This window comes from Planococcus citri, chromosome 1 (genome assembly GCF_950023065.1).
Source record: "Planococcus citri chromosome 1, ihPlaCitr1.1, whole genome shotgun sequence".
NCBI lineage: Eukaryota > Metazoa > Arthropoda > Insecta > Hemiptera > Pseudococcidae > Planococcus > Planococcus citri.
The window spans coordinates 17,504,202-17,527,187 of record NC_088677.1 but is presented as its reverse complement, the minus strand read 5'-3'; the positions used below and the strand labels follow the sequence as shown (position 1 = coordinate 17,527,187).

Genomic DNA, 22,986 nt, shown 5'->3' with positions numbered 1-22,986 from the left:
TCTTGACTCTCTAAGACTCGGCGGCCTGTATGTGTATACGAGTATATGAGGAGATCCCACACGTCAAAACGTCCCACCAACATACTGTATATAACATATCCATGCTGACGACCACTTGAATAATACTTTAGTTAGTGTGTGCACAAGTACCTGAAAGGCTAAAAAAACAGAGTAGGTGATATTATTCGTCATGACGTTCTGTTGGTGCGCTTCGTAATGTTAGCCAGACTTCCTGAGGGTCGATTCTTCTTGTTTTCGCTTTGGTTATTGTGCGATCGCGCCGAGCGATTAAATATACCGCGTAACTTTCGTACATGATGCGCGTTTTACGCGACCAATAACGTGTTTCGCGTGTGCTCGCTCGAATCTGCGAAAAGCGAAATTTCGCCAGTGATTGAAAAAAAACTACTCGCCGAATTACCACCGCCTAATATCCCTTTGAAGGTAGAAAAATGACGTCGTTCGTATGCCTAGCATGTTTGGTGCTCTTGATGTGCTGTACTGTTCCTCAAACTGAAGCTAAAAGTAAGTGATATGATAATCGTACATTATTACTTCTTTGCATCCAACGAGACCCTTAATCTTTCTTAATCAGCAAACGAGCCTTCATAGCTCGTTTGTCCTTACGCCTCCAGTAGCTTCAGAGATTCGCATACCTATTCCACGTTTATGTCATTCGCGTGCCTACATCTGTTTGATCTGATAAAACGACTACCAACTGTGGCGATGATATCATCACATCATCCTCATCTTCTTCAACATGATTGATGCTGGTTCTCTATTCGCCTTTGAATCAACCCAAAATATATTGCTGCTGAAACAAAGAAACCTTATCAGTTCAAGATTGTTGCTAACCTTTTAAGTTTTAACACCCAGCCAAATCTAGAAATGCCCATAGAAAAATTGCTTTCAATTTTCACATTCATTTTCTGTATGCCCCCCTGTCCCTCGAAGCTACAAAACATCCAACTTGGTCAATTTTGAGAGAACGTGATATGATTACATTTGACATAGCTGATAACTGAAATCAAATCTTTGACGAGAACTTTGACTTTGACCTGCAGAGATTTTCAAAGCTCAAGAAGATTATCCTTCGGTGTTGTAATTTTTGGTAAAGTTGAAAATTCCTGACTTGTCACTTTTTCTCCAAACATAATGCCAAAAATTTACATTTTTCTATTCAAAATCGTTGAAGAATTGCAAAAAATACTTTGCTTTCTTCTTAAATTGTTAAAAGAATAGATACTCATTTTTCTTTTTTTTTTACAAAAACTGCAAAAAAGTAATGATGAAAAAAATCTTGTTTTTTCCCAAGTATGCCAAAAAGTGTCAAAAAATAGCCAAAATGCCTTGAGTATTTTTTAAAATCAGAAATTGACTTTTGCTAAAATTGTCAAAATGTCATTTTTTGCCAGAAAATGCCAAAAATTCTCACTTTTGTGTCCAAAATTGCCAAAAAATTGCCAAAATGCCTTACTTGTTTTTTTTTTTTTTTACCAGAAATTGTCTTCTGCTAAAATTGTAATAGGGTTATTTTTTTCCAGAAAATATCAAAAAATTCTCACTTTTATGTCAAAAATTGCTAAAGAATTGCCAAACCAAAATACCCTGTTTTTTTTTTTAAAACACCAGAAACTACCTTTTGCTAAAAGTGTCAAAATGTCATTTCTTCCAAAAAATGTCAGAAATTGCCTTTTGCTAAAATTGCCAAAATGTTATTCATTTTTTTGCCAGAAAAAAAATGCCAAAAAATTCTCACTTTTATGTCCAAAATTGCTAAAGAATTGCCAAAATACCCTGTTTTTTTTAAACACCAGAAACTACCTTTTCCTAAAATTGTCAAAATGTTATTCTTTTTTTTGCCAGAAAATGCCAAAAAATTCTCACTTTTATGTCCAAAATTGCTAAAGAATTGTCAAAATGACTTTACCTTTTTTTAAAACCAGAAACTACCTTTTTCTAAAATTATTAAAATGTCATTTTTTTGCCAGAAAATGCCAAAAAGATTCTAACTTTTATGTTCAAAATCACCTAAGAATTTGCCAAAAAGCGTCGCTTCCTCGCTTATAGAATTGTGAAATATTCGATTCATCTTTTCAGTAAAAGTTGCCAAGAAGTATAATTGCAGAAAAAATCTTGTTTTTTCCTTAAAAAAGTCAAAAATTGTCAAATAAACCTCACTCTTTTACAAAAAAGTTGCAAAAACGAGTATAATTGCTGACAATTTACTTCTTTTTTTAAAAAGCTAAAAATTCCCATCAAATTCCCAGAAAGTTTCACTTTCTCTGACAAAAATTACTGAAATTAAAACTGTCGTTTGCTTGCGAAAAATTTCAAAAAGTCCCAATCTGCGTTTAAGTCTCTCTTTTCGCCAAAAATTGGTAAAAAATGCTTCATTTTGCTAACATTGTCAAACTTTGCTCGCGTTTTTTTTGCCAGAAAATGCCGAAATAAATTCCAACTTAAATGTTCAAAATTTCCAAAAAGTCTTGCTTTTTTACTAAAATTGTCAAAGTCTCATTTTTGTGAATATTTTTCAAAATAGTCACTTTTTGAATAGAAAAGCTGCAAATGAGTCTCACTTTTTCAAAGAAACCAAAAAATGCCAAAAATTGCCATAAAAATTTTGAAAAAGTCTCACTATGATCAAAAGTTACCGCAAAATTGTCATTTTTTCTGCAAAAAGATTCTATAAAGCCTTAATTTTTTCCAAAAATTGTTTTGAATCTTGGTTTTTGTCAAAAATTGCCAACTTTGTGATTTTTTTCTGCATTAAAATGTTTTTTTTTTTAAATTATTACAGTAGACAGCTTTAACTGTATTTACAATTTCAATAAACTAGATATTAATCGTCTTATAACTTTTTTGGTTTTTTACTTTCTTAAACTTTTTTGTTTGGTACTGAAGTGAACTTTTTTTTAAAAGAAAAAAGTCGAGTTTGAGCTCTGCAAATTTCTCCAGCTCTGGAAGGACCAAAAATGAACTTTGGCTTCTATAACTTTGGTGGGTGTTTATTAAGCACCCTGTCGACTATCTTAGATGGTTATCGGGAAATTTCAGTTGGGTTACCTCAGAAGTGAATTCTTAGCCAAATTGCAGGTAAATTTCAGGAATAAGGGGGGGGGGATTTCAAAATAACACCTGGAACAAGTGATATTTTTGACAAGATATCGTTTGGTGTGTCTACAAGCATCATTGACCCTGCCAGAGCGATTTGAGATTTATGGAAAAATTTGAAAACTTGCTGAAGGCTGTAAAAAAGTATTGATGATTTTTGAACTAAAATTCAATCTAAACCGAATGTTACGAAATTTTCCATCTAAAAGTAACCATAAATCGAAAACTATTTACATTTATTGCAAGTCACAAGTGTAGGATGAACAGTTATGTTCTCGTATACTACACGTATGCCAACATGTATGTCGTTAGTTTATTATTTTTTTTCTATTGCAACGCAATTCTATCTAAAACAGAACTAGTTATCGAATTTAAAATCAAGCAAATTGATGATCCTACGATATTTTCTCATATGGCTATAGCTTCGATAATTTGATTACCTAAGTACTTTATTTAATTTAATTTACCATTGCAAATGGATATTATAATTGACGCCTGCTATCGCTAAATTCCAGAAAATTTTGGCATCGTCACCACCACCTGGCACCTACTTATGAATTTTCTCAACTCACGAAACGAAAGAGTATTAATTTTTATGCAATTTTTTTACCAGTGTCATAATATTATAAATAGGTATGTAGTTGATGGAATAGTGCTACTCCAAGTAACTGTCTGAAAACGAGGAGACGAAATTTTGCTCAGCATTAGCAATGCAAATTGAAAAGTTTTAATGATCCTCGGCTGTATTTATTTGGTAAATTGCTGTTAATTTGATTGACGCATGAACCATCTTTGCAGCGAGATTGACTGATAAACTGCCTTCTTTCTTGCAGATGAATGAGTAATCAAAATTTCTTGGAATATTTACAAAATGAATCACTGATTTTAACATGCTATCGATGTTTAAGAACAAACATCAGATACCTAATAATGAACGTAGAATTTAAATATTTCCTCGAAATTTTTTCGAAGATTTAAATCAAGAAAATATAATAATCATTAATCAACCTTTATTAATTTATGAATTTAAAGTTCTTCTTTTTCAGTCACCTATACACATGGCTGTAGGTGAAATTGCAGTTGAATAGGTTAAAGTGCAAAGGCAAAGGCATCAATAGGTAGCCTGCTTAGTAGGTACTTGGTACTTCCCTACCTGGTTGAGTTTTGCAAGTTTTTTTTTTGGCTTTGCATTTCATAAAATCACCTTATTATTTTACTGAAAAAAAAAAAAAAAAAAAAAAAAAATAGAATTCAAAATATTTGTCGATTGATTTCGCAGAAATTCTTGAAATAAAAAAATTTGTGATTTCACTAAGCTATTCAAAAATCTCCTTCTCAGCATCAGAGGTAGATCTATGAAACAAGAGCCCGAAGGGCACGCCTCAGAAGGGTCCATTTAATAAATTATAATTTGTGATTTTCACCCCCCCTCGTTCTGAATAAATTTTCCCCAAATCGTAATTTCCATAGATGAAAATTTCTTGCAATTTTAGCCAAAATGTGAATTATGTTGGCAAATTTGATTTAAAAAAACAGATATTTTTGTTTTTAAAAAAACAGTTTAGATTTTTTGAAAAAATCTCAGCTAAAAAGGAAAAAGGGCTTTCTTGCAATTTTGGCAAGAAAACATAATTCCAGAAATGTACCTACATAAAAAACAAACATTTTTGGTCAATTTTGACTAATAGTGGGTCCTTTTTCTCACTGCAGTATCCACAAAAAGGTCGTTTTTTTTGTCACAATTATGGTGAAAAAGATAGGTAAGATTTTTTGATAATTTTGGTAAAAAACTGATTTATTTTTGCAATTTTCAAAAAAAAAAAAAAATAGAGTTTTGGTGACAAAAAAGCAAAGCTGCCTGAAAATTTTGACCTAAAACGAGTTTTTCTGCAATTTTGTAAAAAAAACAAAACTTGCTGGAAATTCTGCTTAAAAAACAAAACTTGCTGGAAAGTAGAAATTCTGCTTAAAAAACAGTTTTTTTTCGCAAATTCTGACAAAATAAGTATTAACATTTTTTTGGTATTTTTGATAGGTACTTAAAACCTTGATTATTTTGCAACCTTAACATAAGTAGGAATATTTTTGGTCACAAAAAAACGAGAATTTCTGGAAACTTCGTACCATTGTCCAGAAAAAAGTTTTTTTTACTGCAATTTTGGCATAAAAAAAAAGAAACAAGACTGCTCGGAAATTTTGAGAAAATGAGCAGATTTTTTTATGGTAATTTTGGCAAAAAAAAAATTGGTACCTGCTTTTTACAGCTTTTACAAAAAGTAAGATTTCTTGCAATTTTGGAAAAAATAAAAAAGTAAAAATTTTTTATTATTCGAGTATGATTTTTTTTTTGCTATTTTCACAATAGAAAAAATGTTTTTTTGTGGAAAACACCTCAAATTTCTGTAAATTAGACTAAGAAAGTGTTTTTCTGCGATTTTGGTAAAATACGATACTTTTTGGGCCATTTAGATAAGAAATATCGGGCCATTTTTATAATTCTAGCTACAAATAGATTGTTTTAGGCAACATTTGATTACTTTTTGCTAATTTCTACTTTTCAGCCCTGTTAATGAGTTTTTTAAAAGTGTTTTTACACCATTTTGACGAGTTTTCAACACTTTTTCGTACGTTTTGGCCTTTGGGCAACCTTTTATTAAAACTTCAACTGGTTTTGGTGATTTTCATAATATTTTTTTTGAGGGGAATTTTTTCCAACATTACCTAGACCATATTAATGCATTTTAAACACCTTTTCGGGCATTTCGAGTACTTCTTTTCTGAAATGAAATTTCATTCGGAAGTTTTGGGTCATTTTCAGTGATTCTATTTTTTTTTTTTTTTTTTTTTTTTTTTTTGTTGGCTGTTACTACTACCTTTTTTGTCGTGACTAAATCCATCTCTTCTCATCATAAATGATGAGAAGAGATTAAGTCTTATATGTATTCGACTTGAAATTAAATTCAGTTATGTTTTTCTTTCCGACTTCGAGCTAAATTCCCCTGCATTTAATTCTTGAAAGCCCAAAATACTAGCTTTTTATGTGTTGGTAGGTACTCGTACTTTCTTCTTCCTTTCTCGAAACGTCCATATACATACAGTATAGGTACCCCTTAAACCGGAAACGCTATTTAACTAAGTATATTCTTTATCTACAGATTATATCCTTTTTAAATCCTTTGAATTGGGGAGTTACATTCATAGGTAGGTAAGGTACCTGAAAAGCAAAACATCCTAAATATCACCGATCCAAACCAATTATCACGACAATAGGACAAACCAGAGGGTGAATAATTTCACATGTAGGAATACACGAGCCTCCTACTGTGTACAAGGACCATCGCGACTTCGTTATAGTAAAGTATTGTACCTGTTTACACAATATACCTACCTATGTTACGAAACAGCTCGGTTTACCTTTGTCAATTTTATTCACTTTCACTTTTTTCTCTTCATTTCGTACAAATATAGGTACAGAAAATTTCGTCGTGGTTAGAATCTAATGGGTGGTTTGGGTATTTGGTCTTCCGCGTGTATTACCTTAGTAAGTATTTCAATTCTAATTCATTTTGAAACTGTATCTTGACTCTTGAGAATATGTATAGCCACAGCCTGTCTCTATTCAGTACTCACTCCTCTGAAAAAAATAATATGAGTAAGAAGGTATGATAAGTACTTACCCGGATTGTGTTTTACCAATGTCATTGCCATAATACATATAAGATGAATTTCGGCGGCCTAAATTGCACGCTTCGTGATTACATTTCATATCACCTCTTGTGGCATGTGTAATTACCTACGAAATTAATTCCTATTACAGCAGCAGCAACAACAACAACATATTAAAATTACGTATAATAAACAATTCTAGTATAGCGTGGAACGGAAATGCATTATACGAGCATCGCGATGAGAAGTTGAAACTGATTAAAATACACGTCATTTCCTCAGAGATGCCTCAGATTAACATCATTCTCGATCTTGTTCGATAATATACTTACATTAAGAGTGAACATCGATATAAGCTGCATTTGTGCATATTCTATATTAATTAATTTTAATCGAGCATTGTCGTAGCTTGATTAGTTGATTTTTTGTCATCATTAATGATCGAATGATCGACATCTGCATCTGCTCAAAATCCACATTGTAACCCTTTTGTCACGGTTTAATACTTTACAACGATGCTTGACCCTGAACCAAATGATAATCCAAAGAAAATTCAAGGTTGTGTAAGTTGCATTTAGTACCATACTATGATTGACTGCACGTCGAGTCGTCGACGTTGATTTAGAGGTACCTAACTACTCTTCGCAATAACGTGGGATGTGGACGGCTGGGTGCTTGGTGCAATTTCTTCAAGGTTTCGGTGTGTGAATTCGAGGGAACAATGATCTATAAAATCATGCTAATAAAAGTACTTTTATTTTTTTTACAGCTAAATACAAAGTAACATGTACAGACGAGAATATGCTGATTGACTTGGAGAAACCAGATTACGACTCAGATGTGTATCTGGATAACCTTAAATTTTATCCAGGTAAGATTTAAATGATACCTATATGTAAATGCAGTGGTGGCTACAGATTTCCAAAAAGGTGGTGTTATAACTTCGTTTTGGGACCTTTGGAATTGATATTTCAAAAGTTTGAACAACAATATAGGTAACAATACTGATTTTAGTAACTTCAAACATCAGGGATTTGAACCAATTCTTTCTGGGAAGGGGGAAGAAGGGGCAAGTCAGAGCAAAAATTCTTAATAATTTCAAATTTAAAAAAAAAACTAGGTATTATCGTTTTAAAAAAAAAACATCCAAATTTTGCAATTAATTTGGTTCTGTTTTAAAAAAATTTTTGAAGTCAATTTTTCCATTCTCAAAAAAACAGAAGTACCTACGTTTGGACTGAGCGAAGTGAGGCCAAAAGCTTTTGAAAATTCATAATTCTCAAAAGTGAAAAAAAAAACTTCATTTGAGAGAAACTAATTTTTTTGCATTCTCAACATTTAAAAAAAATTTTGAGCAAATATTTTCCAAGTACCTAGTTCAAGTCTCTTGACATGAGAAAGGAAAATGAAGTAATTAAGCTCGAGCGAAGGTTTTTGGAAAATTCAAGCAAGTGAAAAACAATTTTTTAGCGTTGAAAAATTGCAGAAACGTTGTCAAATTTTAGTAAATTTTTCAAATTTTCAACCATGAAATTCGTCTAGTGGAGGATTCCTTCCTCCCAATCCCTCCGTAACGATGTCCCTGACCATAAAGCAAAATAAATCAGCCCAATGAGCAGAGCGAAGGCGAAGCTTTTAAGAATTTAAAATTTTATGAATAAAACAAGATTATTTTTGATGTGAAAAAATTTGATTTGCTGGTCTTGACGTTGTTTAAATTGGAACAATAATCTTAAAATCTTTTAAAAAATTTATGACTACTTTCAGAACCAAACAACGTTTTTTTGATAGGAAAAACTGATTTTAGGTGCCCTTGAAATTTATCAAACTGAAAAATACATTGGATTGCCTGCTAATTTTTTCGAAATTTCAATTTTGGAAAAGATCGAATTCGAACATTGATTTTCAAACGACAATTTTAGAGAAGAAAATTAAAGATTTCGAAATTTATAATGGCAGGAAATTGTGCAAAATCATTTTTTATGAGAAACTTTTGTCTTTTTCAAATTTTTTGACTAACTTTGAAACTTATGAAAAATAAATCAAAATGCCTCATTTTTAAAGTACAGCAAGCTTGAAAATGACAAAAAATTTTCAAGTCTTAGCGAAGTGAGGGCGAAAGTTTTTGAAAAATAATGAATCAAGCAGTGGAAGAAAAGAGCCCAAGACTTATGAAATGGGAGGTTTTGGAATTTTTGAAAAAATATTGTCTAAGATGAAAAAATTGTAAATATGAAATTTTTTGAAATTGTAATTTTCGAAAAGACAGAACTTTGGAACATTAATTTTCAAACGACAATTTTGCTTTGAGAAGAAAATTAAAGCTTTTGAATGTTCATAATTTACCTGAGAAATCGTGCAGGATAATTTTTGATAAGAACAGTTTTGGAAAATAAATCAAAATGCCTTATTTTCAAAGTACGGAAAACTTGAAGAAAAAATAACAAAAAAGGCCTATCTATCGAAACGAAGGCGAAAGTTTTTTCAAATAACGAGTCAAACAGTAAATAGGAAGAGCTCAAGATTCATGAAATGAGAAATTTTCGGAGGAAAAATTGCATACAATTTTTGGCAATTTAGAGGACCCTCGATTTTTTTTTTCAAAGTCTCGCATTGACTTTCATCAACTTTGCCATCAGGAAAAATATTACTTACGTTATTTAGGATGGATCGCGAAAAAAAAGTGGGTGGATTTTGACCGAATTCTGAAAAGACCTTCATTATTTTGAGCTGAAGAAAGTTACTCAAAAAAATTTTTCAGTTCCTAATGTGCCCTAGGAGGAGATATGCGAGACCCCAAAGACGGGATATTTTCGAAACAATCGTGATTTTTTCGCTTCTGTCGCTATCCATCCTGTTTTGGAAAAAATGATCTAGTCTCAAATGAAAGTAATCGCTTATTGGAAAATATTTTGCATCGATTATGCCAAAATATTGAATGATATCATTCCTGAAACTGGAGAAATATTTTCTAAATCGTCTAAGAATATTTTGGACCGCAGAGGAGCCAATTTTTTTGATCGTTATTGTCAATTTTAAAAAAAAATCATAAGTTTTTGACAACCTATTTTTCTCAATTTTTTGAAATGGGCAATAATGATCAAAAAATTGGCACCACTGGTCTCCAAAATAATTCCCAACTTTCAATATTTTGGCATGATTTTTGCGAAGTATTTGCAAAGAAAAAATTTTCAGAACGCGAATTTATCCAAAAATAAACGATTTGTAAATTTTTAACCGCTCAGTACCCATGTGAAAAAATACCATTGGTTTTCATAGAGAAACCAATGGTACAAAACCATATAGTATTTTCGGACACATTTACCAATGGTATTTTACCAATGGTACAAAACCATTCCTTTTAAAAACTGGAGTTTTCTTCATTTCTATGTACCAAAATAGTCAAAAATTGCTAAAAATGCACTTTCCCAGTAAAATGAAGCACTAAAATTCAATTTTGAAATTTTTCTAAATTAAAAAAATTTGTGCCCCAGGTAGGGTTCGAACCCACGTCCTCTGCATTCCACCCATTTATCATTAGTTTCACCAACTGCTCTACCTACTCGGCCACCTCGCTCCATGAACAAAGGGGCAATTTTTGAATTTACATGCATGTTAAAATTGAACTGAGAAATTTCTTGTATAGAACAAACTTCATCAATTTATTTAATAGAATCCTCAAAGTGGTCTTGGATTTTGATGGCAATGGCATAGATCGAGGCAAAATTTCAATTACCATCTCTGGATCTCTGAGATGAATTGTGCTGAAAAAAATCGACAACCCTATTTGAGAAGAATTATAGGTAACTAATTCAAAAAGGGAGATTTTTTCACATGTCTTTCTACATATTGGTGAAATATTTCAAAAATGCAAAAATAGCCATTTTTTAAGTTCCTACTTTTGTTTAAATCGGCGGAGGAATTTTTTCAATATGTTTCACTCTTGAAATTATAGCACGAAAAATGGTATTTCTCGTCAATTCGTTGACAAATGGGGGGGGGGAGGATTTTTTCTTATGTTTGTCTACACATTTGGTAAAATATCTCACAAATACAAAAGTTTTCATTTTTTTAGGTTTCTGATGGTATTTTTGCAATACTTAAGTGAAAAACTATTTTTTTTATCGAAAATTTTAAAAAATGCGAGTCCAATTTTTTGATGTTTTTCTACATAAAAAGGACAAAAAAGAGAGAATTTTTTTAGAATTTTTACTCGTCCAGATCGTGGTTTTATATAAATAGATTTTTTTAGGTTTTTGAAAGTGGCCACACTGATTTTGACATAATTCGTCAATCACTCTCTCAAAGTACTACAATTTGAAAAAAAGTCCAAAATTCTATACCTCATACAATCGGAGCAATTTGGCAACTCAAATTTTCCATTTTTGGCCACTTTAAAGAACTTTGAAGCTCCACAGCTCCGTCAAAAAAAAAAAAACGAAAAAATGTCCGATTTGCGTTATTCGCCATCGTTTAATGACCTCTACACATGATCTGATTTTGAAAAAAATCGAACACCCTCGTGCGAAAATTCGCTGATTTGGCTTGGAGTGGCCCACCTTGTAGTTCTGTTCAAAAAAAATAAAATAAGAGTTTTTCAAACAGTTTGGGGATTATTTCTGGAATTTTTTGGTCATCTTGAATGATCTGAGCGAAGCGAGAGCAAAAGCTTGAGAAAATTCATCATTCGAACTATGGGACCCCCCTCCCACCAAAATGCACCACCATTTGAAATCTGTAGCCATCACTGGATGGATGTATGCTCGAGATGACCCTTTACTAGTACTTACCGGTATCTTGCGATATTTTTCACGGTTATAGGCATTGGCTGCCATCCAACACCTATTGAACACTCTGGAGTCATGTTCAATCTATCATTGATTAATTTTTACCAGTGTGGAATCACACGCATCACTAATCAAGCCACTGTAAGTGAATAATAGGTACCTAGTTTGCGGTTTATATTATAATATATGTACCTCTCTACCTACCTACTTATAAAATGGCATAATACGAGTACCTACAATGTAATTTTAATTTCATCCAGGGCATCCAAAGTTTCTACCATAAGATAATAATAGAAGAAAAAAATAACTCGGAGAATAAAGAAGTAATTGGAGTAAAATGCTTGCTAAACAGTAAAGTACACAACATTACTCGTCGAAATGTCCTTCCTGCAGGATTCAAAGAACAAGAGTAAGCAATCTCGTGTACTCGTAAATGAGTATTTCGCTGAGTAAACTATACTCGTATACCTGCACAATTATTACTTGTACAGTACAGTAAAATTAAACCGGTTATTACACGGTACACCTATACACGTTGGTCATTATTAATGAGTTAAATACACGATGACGACGACGACGACGGAACCCAAGATTTTATAATACCATATTAACTCTTTTTTTTTCCTTCTTCTTCCATGACGACGTGCAATGCATAATTAACGTGCTTTATTGTCATTTATATATACCTACCTATCTTACGTATACCGGCTTGTATAATACGAGTATTATTATTATAAGAAAGGTAATTCGAATGAAAAATCAATTCGTACTGTCATTTTGCATTCTGCAGAGACATTGAAATAACAACCACGCTGGAAAGAAATGCACCTGAGCCGCAATTGAAGGTAGGAGTTAAACAAGGAAATTCGTTGGTTAACGGTGAATTGAACGTTAAACCGGGTACGCCGTTGACCATGGAAATTTACCTGGATAAAGAGAGCGCGCCGATTTACGGATTGCTGGTCAGTTTTATGCGCGTGTCTGATACTAAATCTCAAGACGAGACTATTATATTTAATGGGTAAGTTGGAGTAATAATCGCCAACACTAGTCACTAGGCCCAGTATAGGTAGGGTAGGGTACCTGCACACAAGATATTATGTACCTATAATGAATCAGTTCATTTTTGAACATTAATGAGTGAGGCAATTTTCAAACTTAAAGTTCAAAAATTTTTATTCCTCCAAAAAAAAAAAAAAAAAAAAAAACGAAAATTTTGTCATGAAATAAGTAAAAGCACTCTTGCTGAAGATTTAACTGTACTCATGAGTCACGACTACTTCTATTTCAACTCATTTTGATACTTACAATTTTCTGGAATTAAAGTACATTTTTCAGTTTTTTTTCTTAAATTACCTAATTCTGTACTTACTTAATATTGTGAGAACAGTTTATTTGAAAAAAAAAAATATGCGAAAGAAAGTTTGAAAAGTCGAAAATTTTGCATCTTTATTTTTTTATTTTTTTTTTTGTATATTTTATTGCTTTTACCTACTGTTAAAAGAAAAGACAATTTTTTAAAATAAATTCTCCAAGTACCTACATTTTAAGTTGAGAAATTTGGTAAATGATTTGTTTTTGAGTATGAAATGCGAAAATGCTAAATCCATTTCATCATCTACTTACTATGTAGTCTTGAAACTGACTCACAGAATAATTAATTAGATACTAGATGAAAATGAATATTTTTCATATTTTCAAAAATGACTGAATCCATTTTTAAAGACTTTCACTAACTTGGATGATTTTTCATTGCAGATGTTCGGTAGACCCATATTTGTTCGAAAATTTCAATACAGTTGACGGAGATTATCTGAGTGCCAAATTTAGAGCTTTCAAGTTCCCAGAAACAACTTACGTGCAATTCACCGGAACCGTCAATATATGCTTGGATAAATGCAGAGGTGTAAGTTTTCCAAAATAACTAGATAAACTCTAAATTAGTCAAAAGTTATCTACATTCTTGAATTCAGTTTTCGTAATCCTCACTCCTCTAATAGGTATAATTGCTGGGATCGTACTCGATCACTTTTCTAGTAGGTACCTACCTTACTCAATTATCAAAGTTACTGCTATTCGCCAAAAATAGCAAAGAGTCTCGTTTCATGCCAAAAAAATGGCTAAAAAATATGAATTCTACTTTTTGTTATAATACTTATTACTTATTAAAATCATTCTTTTTGCAAAAAATTGTAAAAAAAAGTCCTGATTTTTAATAACGTTATCAATGTTTTGATTTTTGCCAAAAATTTACAAAGTTCTCACTTTTCACCAAAACTGCTAAAAAGTCTTGATATTTTGCCTCAAATTATCAAAAATTTTCACTTTTTTGCTAAGAATTTCCAAGTTTTCCTTTTTTACCAAAAAATTACCTGCTAAAAAGTTTTGCTATTCAATAAAAATATCAATTTTACGTTTTCTGCCAAAAATGTCTTGCTTCTGTCTAAATTGTAGTAAAAAACTCTTTTTTGACCTAAATTTTTACATTCTAAAAATCCAATTTCAAAATGATGAAGGAAAATTGGACATCCAGGCAAAAACGATTGGTTCTGACCAGATCCAAAAGATCTGACTGACCGTCTAACCAGACCTGAATTAATCTAATCCTGATCAGTGGAACCAATCAGATCCATCCAGATCGGAGTAGGTCTGTTCAGAGCGAATCAGATTTGAAAAATTTCCAAATTTCGAACACTCGGTTTTGAAATTTACGTTTTGAAGATTTCAAAATACGAAATGTATTCATGAATTATTTCAAAAGTGCGATTTGAAAATTTTATACTTTATTCTCATTTTTATAGGTCGTGAATTTTAGAACCAATAGTTACCTATGGGCTTTCCTTTACCGAAAATTTCTGAATCAGATTTTTAGAGTTTCGAAAATTTCAAAAACGGTACTTACCTACCAAAATATCCTGAAATCTAAATCCGATTTCCAAAGTTTTTTTAAAAGAAAGCTATGAAACAAATTTTGAATTTTTTTTTCGTTTAATAGTGTCAAAATGTGGTTTTAAAATTTATATTTCGAAAATCAGTTTGGATAAAAGGAATAAATTATACCTACTTTAAAACATTAAAAATTTAAAAATTTAGAAATGCATTCCAATTTAATAAAATCAGATTTTTAAAATATAATTTTTTAAACCAGATTTTTAAAATGTAATTTTTAAAACCAGATTTTCGTTATTTTGGAAAATAAACGACGAATTTTTTTTTCAAAATTTGTTTCATGGATTCTTTAAAGAAAATTGGAAAATAAAATGTTCAAAATCTCAAAAATTTCGAAACCAGTTCCAAAATTTTGTTTCCCAGCTTCTTTTAATGAAATATTGAAAATCGGATTTTCAAAATACATATGTGTTTCAAAATTTTCAAAATATTTTGAAATTGAAAACATGATTTTAAAAACAAAACAAATTTGGAAACTGATTTTGAAATTTCGAAATTTTATAACCTCGATTTTCAGAATTTTGGCAGAGGAAGCTGAAGCTATAAATTACGAAACACAATAGAATATTTCAAAAATATTTCTAATCACTTGTGTTTTCAAAATTTCCACATCAAACTTACTGAATTTTGACAATTTTGAAGTTTATGTTCGATTTTCCTACATTATTTCGAAACCAAGTTTTCAAAATGCAAATTTTTAAATGGGTAGATAACTATTCATTTTTTATGAAACTTTGAAAAAGATTGTACATAATAAAACAGAAAACATGAATTAAGAAAAATTTTTCATAATTTCGAAAATTTCAACATGAAACTTTCAACTTTGAATTTTGAGAATTTTCAAAAACTTTCGAGTTATTTGGGATGTAAAAACGTGGTAGGTTTACAAATAATGAGTTTTCCTTCGTAATCTATTTTCCTATGTTTCAAAATTTCAAAAATTTCAAAAGTCTGATTTCAAAATTTTATGAAAAAGAAATTCATAGCCTCGTTTATAGAAATTTTGAAAATTTGGATTCAAATGTTCAAAATATTTTGAATCTGATTTCTAAAATTTCAATAAATTTTTCCACATGGCTCATTTTTTTAGATGTTGAAATAAAATTTTGAAAACTGATTGAAGCAAATTTGCAACTGATTGTTTTGAAATGTTGAACATTTTATTTTGCGAAATTTCCGGTTAGTCGGGGAGCCCGCTTAAGGATCTATTGCACCCGCACGTCGATCCACCGGGACAACTTTTTTCTTAAAGGGGGAGTCCTAAGGAACATTTCTAGCCCTTGCACTCGAAAAAAAAGTGACCCTACTTACGAAATGGCGGCCATTTTGATTTACAGATCAGCCGAAATCGCAGATTTTGCGTTCCAACATACGACTGCACAAAATTTTTCAAACCGTACAAGGGTAGATCGAAAGATCAGGCAAAAATTCATCACCTGTCAAAATTTCGAGTGCTAATGTGCGTTTTTCGATTTTTGGTGAATTTTTGAAAATCAAAAAAATGAGGGAAAAAATCAAAATTTTACCAAATTGACCAAGAAAGCTGAAATTTGGGATATACCCTATTTTCGACATTGAAAATCGATTGGAAACTGTTTCGAACCGTTTTGAGCAGTTCTGGAGCCTCCAGCAGATTTTTGGAACTCGAAATTTCCACTAAATTTCATCAAAATGGAGTTGTGTTGGAAAGCTGAAATTTATTCTACTAACTAATTTCAATGCGCAGCGAAGTACTGCAGGTAAATTTCAAGTCGTTTTGGGGCCTCCAGCAAATTTTTGAAACTTTAAATTTTTACAAAATTTCATCAAATGGCGATGGAAATCTGATATTTACTCTACACTCCAATTTTAACACCCTCTGAAGACGACGTCAGGTGAGTTAAAGTCATTTTGGAGCCTCCAGCAACTTTTTGAAAATTACTGGAGCCTCCAGTAGATTTTTGAAGCTTGAAATTCTCGCAACAATTTACCAAATGGTGTTGGTAAGCTGAAATTTACTTCGCAAACTAATTCCAATACGATAAGAAGTTGACTACATAGTGGTTTCAAATGGTTTTGAAGCTTCCAGCTACTTTTGGAAATTTCAATTTTCCAAAAAACGCCATACGACCTTTCAAAAAGTCGCCGGAGGCTCCAAAACGACTTGAAATCCACCAGCAGTCGACTTCGTAGCGTATTGAAATTGGTTTGCAGAATGAATTTCGACTTATTTCTATCTCCGTTTAATGAATTCAAGTTTCAAAAACCTATACTGGAGACTCCAGTAATTTTCAAAAAAATCGCTGGAGGCGTCAAAACGACTTGAAATCCCCCTGAAGTTGACTTCGTAGCGTATACTTTATTTTCAACTTTCAAAATTTCAAAGATTTGATTTGAAAAATTTGAAATTTTGCTCTTTATTTTTTTAAATCTATTATTTTGAAATCGGATTTTCAAAATATAAATGTTGAAACAATTTTTGATAATTTTGTGAAAATAAGCGATGAAAAATTTTTTAGGCTCTATTTGGTAGCTTTATTTATAGAAATTTCAGAAAATAAATTTGAATTTAAAAATAAGCTGGTATATATTAATAGGTACCTACCTACCTACCTACGAGTAATCTGAAACTGATTTTCTTTGTGGGCTATTTTTTAACATTTCAAAAGTTTGCTTAAAAATTCTGAAATTTGGTTTTTGAAATGTAGGTAACTTGAATAACCAGGTTTTCATAATTACCTGTGAGAAAATATTCGATGTTGAAAAAATCATAGGTTCCTCCTCAGAAATTAAAAAAACCTAATTATTAAGCAAATTGGAAAATAAATTTTGAAATTTATGAAGTTTTGAACATTTTGTTTTCCAAATTTCCGCAAAAAGAAGATGATATGAAACAAACTTCGAACATTTTTTTCCATGTCCTACCTATTTTTCAAAATTTTGTAATTCTGGTTTCCAAAAATCCGATTTCAAAATAAGTAGGACAAAAATAGGACATGAACTTCAAAATTATTTAAATTGCATAGGTTCCTTTATAACGATTTTGAAAATTGGATTCGATTATTTTTTTGAAAATGACCCTACTTTGAGGATCCCTGGCTCAGCTCCCTGAACAACTGGGGGGCTCAAAACTTTTCTGGGAAGTCTCTCATTAAAAGTAAACATCTTCACTAATTTTTGTCAAAATCTAGGGTAAGTATGTGTTTTTTTTTTTTTTTTTTTTTTTTTTTAACTCACCCTGGTGTACCTACATACAATACAATACATCAATCTACATGGTATTGTATCCACAAATTATACAAATCATAATCGTGATCTTTTGGCACATGCACGAGCTCTTCAACACTTTCATTTTCATACCATAAAAATTACAATAACGGGTCACTCGAGCAACTCTTTTACTTAAAACTTGCAGTACCTACACGAGTGGGTACTTCATTAAGTAATCCACACACCTATTTAAAAAATTTCATATTTTCAGATCGAATGCAGTAACGGCCAAACTGGTTACGGCAGAAGGAAGCGTGAAATAAGCGGAATTCCATACGATCCGAAGAAAGTTTTCGAAGTAACGTTGACGACGTATTTAAAAGTGGACTACAAAGAAGACAGCATGTTAAACAAAGGTATCAAAGAAATAGTCTGAATGTGAAAATACGACATAATGGCTGGACGTGTTTGATCTCATGGAAATCGACAGCATTATTATTATAAAAACAAAAAAAAAAAAAAGCGTCGATAACATATCTACTCGATGATATCCATATATAAGCCATTCCAATGATGGAAATCTATAACGTATACCTACTTACCGACTACATCAAATTTGTAATTATAAGTTTTGCTTTTGTTAAATACCGAAATAAATTTTGTTTACAGAAAACCCTGACAGAATTATTAAAGAAAGACAAATTTACGAAAACTATACGGTATTAACTTTAAACAATTCGCATGTCGTACCACTCGAAGATTTATATCAAACAATCGATATAAAAAGTGATCAGACCGAGAACGGTAACAAAATTTATTTTAGGGCTGAAACCATAGAAGAATCTAGTAATTCAAATCGACTAAAACTTTCTTGGTACTCTTTTCTAATAATATCCTTATTAGCTTTCCTACTATTACGTTAGTGAAATTCTTCGTTTAAGAGACTGAAATTACCTACCTACCTATGTAAAATTGCATTTATCAAACACTTTCAGTAATTATTAACCGAGTTTTTTTTTATTTTCGTTTATCTCGCAAATCATCTAAACAAACGGAAAAATGTACACATTAACAACCTAACATACAACCTAATCAAGCTTATAGGTAAAAGCTCAGCTACAACGTAACAAAATAGGTGTATTTTTACTGAAGACTAACGCATTCTCTAATATTTTAAAATGGTCAATAAAATTACGATGACAATTTTAAATCAATTTGTACACTTTACAATACAGAATTACCAAACGTCTGTAGTTTTTTTTAGTGAAAAAAAATATATATAAAACCATATTTCGTAGTTTTTTCTCTTTTTTACTTGAAGATTTCAAAATGTGGTTGTGATTTTGCAAACAAACAGAGTGTATCAATACATGGCGTTGACAGATTGATGTAAAATTATGTTACTTTATACTCCTTGACGGTTGTCATACTCACTTCTTCGCCAAGGTCCCAGGCTAGAAAAAGATCCAGAATTAGCAAACAATATAGTTGACTTCATTTTTTTTTTATGGTTCTAAATTCTTCAAAAAATCTCAAAAAATATTTTTATGGAAATATTTGATTTTCTCGCAAAATTTTAACCCATTTTGATAGGTCGAATGACACTTTTTCAAAAATTCCAAAAATCAAAACCCAATTTTGGGCTCAAAATTTTTCATTAATTCTCAAATAACATTTCTGTGGAAATATTTGAATTTCTTGCAAAATTTTAACATATTTTGATAGATCGAATGACACTTTTTCGAAAATTCCAAAAATCAAAACCCAATTTTGGGCTCAAAACTTTTCAAAAATGCTCAAAAAATATTTTCGTGGAAATATTCGAATTTCTTGCAAAATTTTAACATATTTTGATAGGTCGCAATATCACTTTTGAATAATTATTATAAGCCATTTCATTTCTACTCGCCCAAAATTGGGTCACGATTTTTGGGATATTCGGAAAAACGCAATTTGATCAATCAAAATTGGCTAAAATTTGGCGAGAAAATCGAATATTTCAACAAAAATATTTTTCAAGCACTTTTTTCAAAATTTTGAGCTCAGCATTGGTTTATATTTTTTTTACAAAGTAGGTATGTTCTTTTTGAGCAATTTTGAAGGATTCTGAGCCTAAAATTGAATAATGTATTTGCTCAAAAAACACATTTGTGGAAACATTTGATTTTCTTGCCAAATGTAAACCCATTTTGATAGGTCGAACGACATCAATTTGAAAATTCCAAAAATCATGACCCAATTTTAAGCTCAAAAATTTTTCCAAAATGCTTAAAAAATATTTTTGCGGAAAATTTGATTTTTTTCATGAAATTCTAACTCATTTTGATAGAATGCAACATAGTATTTTAAATAATTCTAAAATAGTTCATTTTCAACTCACCCAAACTTGGGCCACGATTTCTGGGATTTCTGGAAAAGCCCATTTTGATTCATCAATATTTGGTAAAATTTGACTAGAAAATCAAATATTTTCACAAAAATGATTTTTCAAGCATTTTTTAAAAATTTGGGTTCGAAATTTGTTTATGACTTTTGTGATTTTTTGAAAATGTGCAATATGTTCTATCAAAATAGATTGAATACATATAAATTTTTGCAAGATAATCAAATTTATTCGCCGGCATGTTTTTTGAGCAATTTTGAAGATTTCTGAGCCTAAAATTGGGTCTAATAATGATTGCTCAAAAAACACATTTTTAGAAATATCTGATTTTCTTGCAAAAAAACTCATGTTGATATACTTAGTTCAAAAATTCAAAAAATCATTACCCAATTTTTGGCTCAAAATTTTTCAGAAATACTCAAAAAATATTTTTGAGGAAAATTTGAACTTTTCGTGAAATTTTAACCTATGTATTTTGATAGGTTGAATGACACTTTTTCAAAAATTCCCAAAATCATGACCCTATGCATGTTTGGCTCAAACCTTCTTAAAAATACTCAAAAACATTTTCGTGGAAATTTTTGAATTTCTTGCAAAATTGCAACTTATTTTGATAGGTTGCTACATCAATTTTGAATACCTAATTCTAAAACAGTTCGTTTCATACTTGCTCAAAATTGGGTCATGATTTTTTGGGATTTTAGCAAAAGTGTAATTTGACCATCAGAAATTGGTTAAAATTTGGCGAGAATATCAAATATTTCTACAAAATTTTTTTTCGAGTATTTTTGAAAAATTTTCAGCTCAAAATTACATAGTTTACGATTTTTAGGATTTTTTGCAAAAAAATCAAATTTTTCCACAAATATTATGTTTTTTGAGAATTTTTGAGGAATTCTGAGTCTAAAATTAGATACTTAATAATTCAAATCTTAAGCGACTTATCGAAATTGCTCTAAAAATTTTATCAAAAAATCAAAAATTTCAATGAAAAATTTTCTTGTTGAAAATCTCAAAAAACACGATTTTATTTTGAGCTCAAAATATTCTAATAATGCTCAAAAAACAACACTTTTGAATATTGGTTGAAATAATTTTGGAATTTGAAGAGGAAAATTAGATCCAAGCATTTCATGTCAATATGAAAATTCAAAAATTACCACATTTTCATGATTGAAATCCAAAAATAAATTAGTAAAGGAAAAAATTTAAATGTAAAAGTACGAAGCGGAAATGCGACGAGATTAGTGAATAATTTTTAAAAGTTGGTCTAAAGAGTTGAAAAAGAGTCAAAACCCTTGAAAAGATTCATATCGATTTAGAGTTCGATTTCTTTTGAAAAACAATTCTAAAAATTCCCAGTTCAAAATGAATTGAATCGATTAAAGTTCGAAGAGTAGATTCATTTTTTTTTAAAAATTTGCTCAATAGTGGAGGCAAATAAGAAAAAATAAAAACATTTTTGGCTACCAAAGATTTTATGATGAAAAATTGTCAAGGGTGGTCCCCTGAATAATCCCTGAGAATTACCACCCCACAGACCCCTTGCTAATTTTTTTATGGGGGGTTGAACCCCCCCAAAATGGGTTTTTTGCAGTTTTATCCTCAGGGGTTGATTTTACGTCAAAAATAGCTTTATTTTTGAGTTCCACGTCGAATTCCCGATCTAGTGACATATCAACTGTATTTCTACCTCCAAGGGGGGTGGGGCTGGAACCATTCAAATTTGAGGGGTTTTCTATAAAACACAAAAAAGCTACCGGCGCGTACGAGGGGTGAAATGTGTCCCGAGAGTGTTCGGGTTGATACTAGCATGGAAGGTAGATACCATTGAGAAACTACCGCGTGAAAAATTTCAGATCCACACCACGTCCCCTTTTTGGGGAACCCCCCTTTTCTGAAATTTCAATAACACTTTTCTCAGCCCCATTTTAACCGATTTTGAAAATTTTTCAGGATGTTATGTATACTCTTAGTAGGTATCCCTAAAAAAATTTGCAACCCCCTCCCCTCATATTTACCCCTCAAAATATCGTTTTCAACTTATTTGATGCTTTTTAACAATAGTAAAAATTGAGGGGGCTAAGTGCTCTGAAGAGAGCTAGGTGAGTGTAGCAAAAATGTTGACGTCATATTCGTGCTCAGTGGTATCGAATCATAAGAAAACGACACCCTACCCATTAATACTCGGTTATTTTCCCCAAAATTCCCATTTTACCCCCAACTCTCCCTAAGACACATTTTTACACTATTTTGAGGGGTAAATATGAGGGAAAGGGGTTGAAAATTTTTTTAGGGATACCTACTAAGAGTATACATAACATCCTGAAAAATGTTCAAAATCGGTTAAAATGGGGCTGAGAAAAGTGTTATTGAAATTTCAGAAAAGGGGGGTTCCCCAAAAAGGGGAGGTGGTGTGGATCTGAAATTTTTCACGCGGTAGTTTCTCGATGGTATCTACCTTCCATGCTAGTATCAACCCGAACACTCTCGGGACACATTTCACCCCTCGTACGCGCCGATAGCTTTTTTTTGTTTTTCAGAAAACCCCTCAAATTTGAATGGTTCCAGCCCCACTCCCCTTGGAGGTAGAAAGACAGTTGATATGTCACTAGATCGGGAATTTGACGTAGAACTCAAAAATAAAGCTAGTTTTGACGTAAAATCAACCCCTGAGGATAAAACTGCAAAAAACCCATTTTGGGGGGGGGGTTCAACCCCCCATAAAAAAATTAGCAAGGGGTCTGTGGGGTGGTAATTCTCAGGGATTATTCAGGGGACCACCCTTGACAATTTTTCATCATAAAATCTTTGGTAGCCAAAAATGTTTTTATTTTCGAAATATGATGCTAATTTACCTCCACTACAACCCTGCATCACAAAAATCACAGCATC

At 31.4% G+C, this 22,986-nt stretch overlaps 1 protein-coding gene across 1 annotated transcript; it reads left to right on the top strand.

Annotated features, from left to right (window-relative positions):
- Nucleotides 1-13: 13 nt before the first annotated feature.
- On the top strand, nt 14-18,957 carry LOC135849503 (uncharacterized). Its single transcript, XM_065369979.1, has 8 exons — nt 14-525; nt 7,553-7,654; nt 11,605-11,711; nt 11,831-11,979; nt 12,361-12,591; nt 13,329-13,476; nt 17,980-18,124; nt 18,378-18,957. The coding sequence occupies exons 1-8, from the start codon at nt 453-455 to the stop codon at nt 18,629-18,631; spliced, it is 1,209 nt and encodes a 402-aa protein (XP_065226051.1). The 5' UTR covers nt 14-452; the 3' UTR covers nt 18,632-18,957.
- Nucleotides 18,958-22,986: the final 4,029 nt, after the last annotated feature.